At 44.2% G+C, this 11513-nt stretch overlaps 1 protein-coding gene across 1 annotated transcript in view; it reads left to right on the top strand.

Moving 5' to 3' along the window:
• The first annotated feature begins 5759 nt into the window (after positions 1-5759).
• TNFAIP3 (TNF alpha induced protein 3) overlaps positions 5760-11513 on the top strand; it is a 63975-nt gene continuing 58221 nt past the window's right edge. Inside the window, exon 1 of the mRNA XM_086927578.1 lies at positions 5760-6065. Within this exon, the coding sequence (XP_086783704.1) occupies positions 5968-6065 (98 nt within the window). The 5' untranslated portion in view covers positions 5760-5967. The remainder of the gene's footprint in view (positions 6066-11513) is intronic.

The raw sequence follows: 11513 nt of genomic DNA, 5'->3' as shown, positions 1-11513 counted from the left end.
TTTTGAGAAGAACGGGCAAGTACTTAATTGAAATCGCTAATGGTGCCTTTGTTGCATTGCCAGCAGTTGGTTTTGTTGAAGAGTCAGAAGTTGGTTTAGTGAAAGGGTCAGCGGTTAGTACATTTGAAAGTTCAGTGGTTGGTTTAGTTGAAGGGGCAGTAGCTGCTTTATTTGAAAATCCCATAGGTGCTTTAGATGGAAGACCAACAGTTTTTTTTATGTGAGTACAATGTAGTCTAGCCTGTCATGATTGTAGCCACCTGCTGACACAGAAGATGCATCATTTTGTTTAGTACTTTATAAGCCAGGAGCTGGAGCTGTACTAGAGGTATCTCGTATGGAAAGACACTCATCTACAACTGGATTATCATGCATATGTTAACCTCCTACAAAAGACAGCTCACAAAATAATCATTTAGTGCAAACCATAGAAAAATCCCTTATAATTTTTATCTAACAAAGTATATGTAAATGCATGTGAATTCATATTTTTGTGAATGCAAATATTGAAATTTTTCAACATTTCGTTTTTTTTAAATTTTACGTTTGAAATCGTTACAACTTTTGTCACACCTTCTGTCATAAGAGTAAGCAGCAATAGCTTTTACTTTGTGCGTGATATATTCACAAACCGTGTTCTTATTTTGGAGGAGTTTTCATCATGCACTAGCCCATCAAGCAATCATGATCAGTGGCCACCTCTTTATCAATCACCTCTCTGGGTCAGAAAATGCTAACTAGCGTACCGTGTTCACAGACTTGATAAGCTCTTGACAATTTTTATGTGTCTTCATTCCCTCTATAAAGATGAATAGCAGAAGATCAGTTTAGCAATTTGATTATACACATGAGCATTTAACAAAATGACTGCCTCCTACATAAGATGTGTAACTTCTACTCAGCAGATAGAGTTGTGCATAATATGTGGTTCTGCTTATTGATGTCATTATCTTTTTAAAAGGCTTATTTTCAAGGCCTGTGACAGTGTTACAAATATTTTTACATATAGCACAATATTTTTATTTTAAATTATTACATTTTTGACATATTTTCGTGTTATTTACTTTTTGCTTGCTTATAGGTGTAGCAAGCTTATATGTGTATATGCGCATGTCGCGTGGTTCATGATCCTGTGCTGGCGAGAAGTGTGTGGGTAGTTGTATTGTTATTTAAATGTGTGTACATATAAATGTGTCTCGCGTGCCCTGTGAGCGGTAAAGTGGATTCCAACTTCAGTTGAGGCATTTCTGACCCAGGACCCTGTCTGGCCAATCGCAGGATGTCGTGGGCATTTCTGAAAAAAAAACTGGCTTTTTAATTCAAGCATACTTGGTCTGTATATCATTACATATTGGTGTTGAGTGGACACTGCGCTACTCTTCGACCCCAGGTGCTTTTGGGGGATTTTTCCTGTTTATTTGACATTGCTGAAATTAGCTGAATCAGCTGGATTTATTAGATTCTTTGCTGCATGCCATCTTTATTTGCAGCACCAGGCAAACATCCTCTGTATTTTGCCGGAAATGGATTTGGCTGTATATGCTTAATTTTGGACACTGTACAGGTATTGTGGCTCACACTGTGCGATGCACCCGCTAATGCCTGTGTGCGCACAGTGTCCTTATTCCAACATCTCAGCGTGCAATGCTCTGACTTCACATCAACATCCAACGTGTCGGCCATAACAACCACACTGTGCCAATTCCAGGAACAGTACCATACTTGTGTATATGCATCAGTAAACACAGCCAACAGTCATTGTATTTTGTGGTGGTTGTTGGCCGCAGTTTTATTACTCATTACATACGTCATATTTGTACAACTCCCCGGACACCTTCTTGGGGCCGGGGTTATAAATCATTATCATACATTATCGCAAATTGGGTATCACTCAGTGTTATTTGGACATCATAAATCAGGGGTCATAAATTACCGGGTATCGTAAATCATTCTGCTGCAAACTGCCATTATTTTGTTGTCAAAAATCACTCTGCCTGATCATCATACATCAGCAGCCATAACCCATGGTCATAGATCATCGGGATGTTATAAATTATTCTGTCACAAATCTGTCATCATTTTGTTGTCATAAATTATTCTACATTATTCTAAATCATCAATCATAATCATCGGCTGGCCATAAATCACTGGTTTGTCTTTTGCTAATTTGCATCTCCTAGGGTCGTAAATCACCCTGAAAGCTCGTAGATCGTTCTTTATAGTTTTCCACACCACTTTGCGTGTGGGGGATAGCCTTTCCCCGGAGGTAGGCCCCAATTTGCTACCTTGCTAGTCTCTTTTGTGCCCTGCTGTCTGGCAGGGGCTGGGCTGCGAGTGCCATCTCATTTTGCTATCCCGATTTTTGTCAGGCGTACTCACCCAGCCGTGAGGCATCCCAGAGTGAGCGGCCCTCCTTATACACACTGCCCTGTCTGTGTGTTTACATAACCAAACCAATATACCTTTTGTTTCTGTCCTTTTTTGGATGTAGTTGCGCTCTCTTTGCACTCTCTTAGCGTGGGGGAAGCTTCTTTCTGGAGTTAGGCTCCCAACTCGCTACCTTGTTAGATTCTTTTGTACCCCGCTGTCCGGCAGGGGCTGGGCTGCGAGTGCCGTCTCCGTTTGCTGCCCCCTTTTGTTAGACCACTTCACTTAGCAGTGAGGCATTCCAAAGTGAGTGGCACCACTTCACCAAGCCGTGAGGCATCCCAAAGTGAGTGGCCCTACTCCCACACACCGCCCGTCGGTGTGTCTCCATAGCCATCCATTGTACCATTAGTTCCTTTCGTCCCTGTAAGCACTGCAATGCTACGGTTTTAGGTGTGGGTGGGTGGGACTCGAAATTCGTTTTGGGCCACTCCCCCAGCTCCCTGATGGGAAGGTGCGCTGCCCTGGGGGAGCATCGCCTTATATCCCCTCCCCTTCCTCTCTTCCCTTTGTTCTTGGAAAGGAGGATAGAGCCTCAGGCGCATTCCGCCGCGTGTCCTTTCCTGGTGGCGCAAGCCAGCGCCAACCAGATCCGTTCCTTTGTGGAATCTGGCGGCCGTTATGGTGCCGACCCTTGGGGCCCCCTTCTTGGGCAGCCTTTGCTATATTGCTTTGAGGCTAATTTCTGATGCTGTGCCAGTTTCCCTAGTGACTGCTTCAAGCACCTACCTTGAGAATCACTTTCTTCCCACGAAGTCTACCACAACGATTGCCTCTTTCATCAGGGGTAGTATTTGCTTAGGTAACTATTGTTACATTTAGTTGTGGTCTTTGACAAGGTGTTGTGGCTTGCTGAACAGATATTTTGGGTCACATTTTCCTTTGCTGTACATACTATTGCTTTCAGCAGCTGCTTTGTATACACTTAATTTTTAACTAGAGCGTAGCTTTCTGTAACATGGCAACTCCTCAACAAATCACACAGTCACCTCTCTTTCTGGTCAGGTCTGGCTAGCCAACAGTTAAGGGGTCATAATGGCTTAGACTCTCAGAAAATCACATTATGGCCATTGATGTGGGTAATCACAGCCTCCAGCTAAAGTTTGCATTATTGTATGGCAGTCTGGTTCTCGCAGCACAGGAAATATTTGACAATTTGCCTCACATACAACTGCCTGCAGGCCAGTCTGGGGATTCTCAATGGAATATATATGTTGAAGCGCTTGAGCGATTAGGAAAACGATTTTTAAAGGAACCTAGTATTATGTCTGAGCGCCCTCATTTTTTCAAACGTATGCAAGCTGAGGATGAAGGAGTTGAGGAATACATTGCTGCGCTTAGGATCCTGGCATCCACTTGTGATTTTGGGTCTAATATGAACACAAGTATACGTGATCAATTTGTGTGCAGGTGCTCTTCTCACAAAATTCAAGAAAGATTACTGAGTTGCCGCAATCCTATTCTTAAAGAGGCCATTGGCCTTGCTAAAAGCATCAAACAACCTCTTATGTCATCGAAAGTTCTACATGCTGAGGCTTCTGTGAGTGCACTGACTGTTGAAGAGGGTGGTCAGGATCAGCCTGTATGTTTGGTGAATATCAAAAACAGAAACTATGCAAGGCAAATAAATAAAATGCTTTTAATTTATTTACACTGCCAATTGGTCAAATTGCGTAAATACGAGACCTATTGCATTGCAAATGCTTGTTTTGATTGTGGCCATACTGTGTCCCTTTTTGGAAGTGTAGCGAACGATACTGCATTCTACTGTCATGTTAATTCCTCTTTTCATCACTTCGTGCATAGGTGCACATGTATTAACAGAAATAAAAGGCAATGTTTTAGATGTATGCTTTTACGATAGAAAGGTCAAACCAATCTTTAGTGGAAGGGTTATCTAAAAAACGCATTTGAAGGGTTTTGCAAGTATGTGGTGGTGTTTTGTAGGCTCGACCAACACTTGTGTAGCTTTTTTTTTCTCTTTGACTCAAGCAGAGATGAGATTCCGTGCGACGCAGTCAGCAAGGGGAGGAGAACAGTTCGCCTTATAAACCTTTATTTCACCAGAGCTCCACGTTTGTAATTCATGCATGGGCAATAAAGAGTCTGTGGTGTGTAGCTTTAGTTTGGGGGCGAGGGGGAAGCCCTGCGTCTTCCCTGTGTCTGCAGCGTCATCTTTGTTGACTGGCGGCAATGCGCCGTCTCCCTAACAGACCCACACAGAAAAGATGTCGGATAGCCACCAAGTAAACAAAACGCAAGTAAGTGCGCCCGCCAACTACAGCCTTCGCAGAGCAATCACCGGGCCAAACCGCGCAGCCAGTGCACGGAACTCGCACATGAACTTGCGTTCCAACACGATCCGAGCGGAAGCAAAAGCCATAAAAAAAAATTCGAAATATGTACTTCATTAAAAAAAAAATTATTACAACTAAAACGAGTCCTTTCCCTGCCTTCGTTTTGCAGCCTTCATCCATCCCTGAAAGAAAAAATCTCTCTGCGGGGAGCAGCCCTGCCCTACAGTTACCCAGATGGAGGAAAAATGGCAGAAAATGGCTACGGCTTAAACTTTGTTCAGAGTTGCTAGGGGTTAAAAGCTACGTAAAAAGTTGCTCGGACACACAGACTAACTTGTAAATATACACGTCCCCTAGAGATAAGAAATTCTGTCACGACAGCCAGCAAGCAGGCAATTCAGTCTGGATGGGCCGGACGAAAATGAGACAGGGCGTAAACAAAAAAGCCTCAGTTTCAATCGAAGGCCACCGTTTTACATAAACGATGTCGCCAGCCAATGAAAATGAGGGGTGGGGCTTGAAGTCCCCTTCTGAAATCTCCTCTATTACAATAGCGCTCACAGAGCGAGTAGCGCATGCGTGCTGCAACGCTAGGAGAGACCTAAAAAATAAATGTACTTTTTTTTTTTTTTTTTACAAACTGATACCAGACTGCAGAGGTTGCCAAATGAATTTTTAGACCTCGGTTACTTTGTGGGGTTATAAATACATGGTAGGTTTCACTGTATATTCTAACCTGGTTTTGACTGCTTTTAATTATTTTTAAAAGAGACAAGAGCCAGCAAACAAGTTTATCCAGATGCCGTCAACTTCATGCCACAGGCAACATATGGACGCTCTACAAGTTCAGCAGCAACAAATACGATCTAGCCGGACAGCCGGACAAGTGTCTTTAGCACCCTCACTGTCTGGCTGCTCTCCCTCCCCCAACGCGAGCCACTCGGCTCCCTGTGAGGCGTGTAAGCAGTCCGGGGCGTTGCCTTGGTTACACCTAGTAGGCTTGGCTACATCTGCTATAGCTCCGCCTCTTCCTTCATTTTGACAGCTCGGAATTTCCCCGTGAGTGGAAATTCCCCTACCCAGGAAATGCAATAGAGAAAAGACAAACAGAAAGAAAGACCCCACAGTGTTTAGTTAGTTAGATCAGACGCCCTGCGGCTGTCGAATCACGAAGGAACAGTCTAGCGTTAGGGGCCTGCCCAGGAGCCTTTCACTTCACCAGGCGAGGGTGAATGGAGCGTGTATGGGGCGGACACTCACGCGCTGCACAGAGAGCAACAACATCACCCGGAGCCGCAACGCCCGCCATTTGCAAAGAACAATCGTAACACCGGAGGAAAGGTAAATTATTCCATCCTCAGACCTCGGGTTGGCCATTTTGTATGCGTTTTTTCCTTCGTTGCACACTGTACCCAATCATTTCACGGATGGGTTGAACCCAGATCTCTCTAATCCTATCGTCTTTATTACCTTACTATGTGGGTGGGTGAGTGTCTTTGAGGGGCCGTCGTAAAATTTAAAAATAAGGCGCTGGCATTTATTGTAGTGATTTGTGTGAACCCTGCAAGCCACAGATTAAATCCCACCCGTGACGGTGTACCGTTCCACCTTTCGAGAGGTCTGTAAAATGGGTACCACGTTTGTTTTGGTTTCGAAAGCATAATTTCTGAAGCGCTTGGCCTGCACTTTATGTACTGACAATACTGTTGTCCCTCTACGAGTCAGACCACTTCTTACTGATGCAAGTGTCGTGACTGTTTGTTTGTTTTTGTACCATCAACTCTTTTTTCTCTGGAAGCTCTTTAATGAGCATCACCGTTGACACCATCAACTAACCATGGCTTTCAAGCCAACCACACTTTTCCTGCTGGGATTCTCTTAGCTAATACTTACCATTTAAAACATGAAACTACTCGTCCCAAACTGAAACCTACTGCTGACTGAAAAGCCGAAGACTGGCTGAAAGTTTAACAAGTGATGTGGGTCCCCTAGGCAGCTCTGCTTCTTTGGGTTCTGAGCTCTACACATTATGTTGTCACCCCTGCACAGGACAAATGATTTCTCTGTGGAATCAAGCTATCCTGTTCCACGTTTAGTCCTTAGACAGACCCCCCCCCCCCCCCCCCCCCAGGATACCCAAGTCAAAAAGAAAGATCATCCTGGAGCCATTCTGAAGTCATTCGATGACTTCAGCCAGGCTATTTCTGTAATTATCTGGCGAAATCATCCCAAACCATCCTGAAGTATGCCCACAGGACAGAAAATCTAAATGAGATGACTATTACTGTAATCACAAAAACTACTCCTGGATGGTGTCCTGATTACTTCAATTAAAAATGCGTGATGATCCTGGACTACTGCAGGAATACTAACTGACAACTTCAGGATGAGTGTGAATTACACCTAGATGATTTCAGGACAACTTCAGGATGGGTCTGAATTACATGTGGATGATTCCTGGACAATTTCAGGATGTGTCTTAATTACACCAGGATGATTCAGGACGTCTGTGTATTACTCGAGTATTATATTTAGATAACTCATGAATGATTGTGAACTACTCCGGACAGAGCATTCGAAACAGTGATAAATCTATCCCCATCGCATGCTACAGGACCCACTTCATAGGCAGCAACATAATACTTAATTTAACAGCATGTACAGATACAAGCATTTAATTAATGAAAAAAATAAACACTCTCATCGACCCAGTACAAACCATATTTTCTGGAGAAATTAATTAAATAGGTGTCATCCTAACGTGAAGCAGGCACTTATGTATAAATCGCGGCATTTTTACAAAAGTGCCAATTTTGCGCCAAACCGCGAAATCCTGGAGGGTTTGCTTAGACAACGACTTTTCATTCTGGATTTGTACTTTTTAAACCCACTATACCAGACATGTGGGCCTTCTTGGGTTTCTAGCCAATGTTTTGTGGGACTTGAAATGTTGCTTATCATGCACGTGGAGCTGCGAGTTTCAAATTCAAAATATGCTAGTCTAAAAAGCATTAATAGCAGTCGGGCTACTTGACTACTGTGACTTCCCTCTTCGCTCTAAGAACGATTTAAAAATTATTGGATTATTGGATTGCTCGTTTGGCATGCTATAATTCTTAGTTCACCTGCAGCAGTGAACGTTGCCTAACTTCTTCCACTTCTGAATAAGCACACAGAAACTGTTGTGAAAGGAAATGTCTGCAATCGTGTTTGTTTTAGAAGGCCCCGGTGAGGGGCGCTACCATTTCTTTGGAAGTCACCTAGCTGTCTATTTGCAAAAGGCCTATTGTGGGCTTACCAAGAAATTACAGGGGCGTATAGCCTGCCCATTGGTTGACTTTATTGTCATTATCATTTGATTGCTTTTTATGATGGCATGTCTTGTCCGTCTTGTATTTGTCCCTCTCCTTGAGCATCATTTATTTACCATTCTTTTGATTGACTGACATGTGTGATTCCACTGCTCACTTTAAAGGAACTTTTTCTTTTTGGTTAAGCACTCCATGAGAATGCATGTGTTTTCCAGCTCTCCCCCTCATGTGCTTCCCCCAATGCTCATGTTCTTTGTTGCTCTCTCACGTGTGCTGCTCTCTGTCTCGTGAACTTCTCTCTACCTCTCCCACACTTTGTATTGCCATCGCCGTTGTGTCCTTCTTTCCTGTCCATGTACTGCTCTCCTCCTGCAGTGCTTCTCCTTCTGGCCCTGCATGCTGCGTATTTTTCTCCACCATGTGCTCTTGTCTCCCCCCCCCTTCCCCCATTTTGCTTTCTCCCTCATGCAAAGCTTTTCTACTCCTCTCCCTGCTCTTACGTTACCCCCCACACCGCCTTGCTTTCCTTTCTTAGAAAAAAATTATTTGGTATTTTGCGCTAAAAATATTTTCATTTTTTAAATTTACCAATCCAAGTGGCATCCTTCATTTTGGGTTGGTAAATAAAAAAGCAAAGCAAATGGCTCCGCTTACTTCCACTGGTGTGTGCATGCATTGTAATACATGCACACATATACATAATGTTTCATGTATGCACTAGCGGAATGACAGTTACTTCATCGTGCCTTTATTCTTGTACTTACAAAACGGTTATCATTATAAATGTTGATATCCGTTTTACTGTTGACTTCTTGTGGACCCTCCCTTTTGTTGGATGTATTTACATAACATATTCTACGCTTGAACAATATATTAAGGTTGTTAAAGTTCTTGTTCACCACTCTGGGCCCGGGGATCTTATGCCAGTATGTTGCATGGTAGTTTGCAGAGAGAGTAGACGTGTACATGTCAGCTGGCTGCTTTTTCTAGGTCTTTTGAACCTTGTGTACACCTTTATGCACGCTGCCATGCTTGCTGCCCTCTTTACCAATATTGAGCCAGTCTTAATATCTTTAGAATACTAATCCGTGACAGTAGTTTAAAACTCACGTAGAAAGATGTACCCTCCTTATAGATGTGTGTGCATATATACAAGCCAGTTAATCATATTTTTTTTAAAGGGGTCATCCATGAATTGCTGGTTTTCCATATAGGTCAAGACTGGTGGGACCTTTTGACCCCTTAAGGAAAATATTAATTAACTGTAATATTCCATAGTGCTTTGGGAAGAAGTAACAGGTGGCAGTACCAGTCCGCGTTTACTCTGGTGATAATATTGTGTATTGTCCTAGTTTTGAGCATTATTAATTAGTCCCTTTTTAAAGAAGCTTTATGGCAAACTTTGCAACATCACGAAGGCAACGTTTTTCTCTTTAATGTCATGGGAAGGCAAGATTGGCAAACATGCATAGGGCCTTATTACGAGTGCTGTGGTCCTGAGACAGCTGTACTCATGGTGACGGTCCGACCTCCGCCACCCGTCTGCCCTACTATGAGTATTGCAAAAAACACTGTTGATGGACAGAATGCAGAACAATGTCTTACATTCACCCCAGTACAAAGATCTGGGCCTAAATCCATCGTTTTTTTGCACTCCACACCACCCTAGGTCAGACAATGGCTATATGCAAATCAGCCTTGACCCTGTGCCTCATGGGAACAGTCCAGCCCGAACTACTGCATTCTGTCCATCAACTGTGTTTTTTGCAATTTTCACCCCGAGTGGGCTGGGTATGCTCAGACGTGAGTCCCAGGCTCTCCACATCACTGGAGTCAAGCTATCCAGGCTGAAGAAGGCTGATAGCCAGAAACCGGTCCTTGGATGCTTGATTCCGGTCTAGGAAAGACATGGCTTGGTAGTTCGGGCTGGACTGTTCCCATGAGGCACAGGGTCAAGGCTGATTTGCATATAGCCATTGTCTGACCTAGGGTGGTGTGGAGTGCAAAAAAACGATGGATTTAGGCCCAGATCTTTGTACTGGGCTGAATGTAAGACATTGTTCTGGATTCTGTCCATCAAATGTGTTTTTTGCTATTATGAGTATGACAGTGTGACCGTTTCAAGACCTCCACCAGGATCCGGGATCTCGCTGCGGCGGCGGTCTTCAAAGGGCCTGAATATGCTGGCGATGCAAATGCCGGCACCGCTGAGCATATAACGACCAACATTTTCACCACCCATTTCATGGCGGGGACCCAGTATGAAAAATGCAGGTTAAGGGGGCCCTAACAGGGACCCTCGCCGAATATGGCCATGGGGTTGCATGCAGGCGGGCACATGTGGTGCACCCCTGGAATTGCACCTTTGTTCCTGCACGGTGGGGCATGCATTACATGGTGCATGCCACACCAGGTACAAACATGCTGCATGCTCTCTCACAGCGGCGGTATGCCTGTTAGGCTCTCCTATGAGCCTAAGATACCACAGCGGTGAGACTGCTGCAGCTTCTCCTGCCCGCCCTGGATTAAACTCGCAAAACAGCAGGCGGCGGATGCACAATGGGGTTGGGAGTCTTCCCGGGGCCACGGCTGTGGTGGTACCAGACAAAGACTGCAAAACTCTCCAGAAAGCTTAAAGCCTTTTCGTGTGTCAGCGGCATATTTGCCTCAAAAAGCCATGTGGGTCAAGGCCTTCAATACGGTCTCACACACAATCTTGATTGACTGTCTCTGTAACACAGGTATAGGAGGAGTGGTATTGACGTGGTTTAGGAATTTCCTCAACCAGAGACGCCAAGTCACGGTATTAGGTGAATTTAAATCTGAAGAAAAAGTAATCAGTTCAGGGGTCCCTCAGGGCTCGAGCCTGAGCCCTGTACTTTTCAATCTTAATATGGTACCCCTGATGGATCTAATTGCCTCCTACCAGATTAATACAATATCATATGCTGTTGACACGCAGCTAATTCTTGTATTGGATAGGGAGCTGCCTGGAGCAGAGGAAAACCTTAAAAACTGTCTTACGGCCACATTTGAGTGGATGAATAACAATCACCTCAAATGTAATTCTGGAAAGACGGAAATACTGCCTTTTGGCTCTCAAAATCTGTTTTCCCCTAAACAATGGTGGCCTGATGATGCTGAAGCCCCTCCCAACACTATCTCGTCTGCTCGAAACCTGAGCATTAAGTTTGACGATCAACTGTCTTTCAAGCAGCAAGCGGTAGGCGTGGCTAGTATGTGCTTCCACATTATCAAATCACTCAGGAAGTTTTTTGACCTACTTCCTCTCACAGCAAGGAAAACCGTGGCGGTGGCATTGATAACATCTAGACTGGACTACTGCAACCGCCTATATGCAGGAACTAATAAAGCAGTGCTTCACAGGCTGCAGTTAGTCCAGCATGGCACTGCCCGCCTAGTACTTCGCTGGCCAAGAAAGTCATCAGCCTCGGCCGCGCTCAAGACCCTCCATTGG

Source organism: Lissotriton vulgaris, chromosome 6, assembly GCF_964263255.1.
Source record: "Lissotriton vulgaris chromosome 6, aLisVul1.2, whole genome shotgun sequence".
Lineage (NCBI taxonomy): Eukaryota > Metazoa > Chordata > Amphibia > Caudata > Salamandridae > Lissotriton > Lissotriton vulgaris.
The sequence above is the reverse complement of the archived record's forward strand: the minus strand, read 5'-3'. Positions and strand labels throughout refer to the sequence as shown.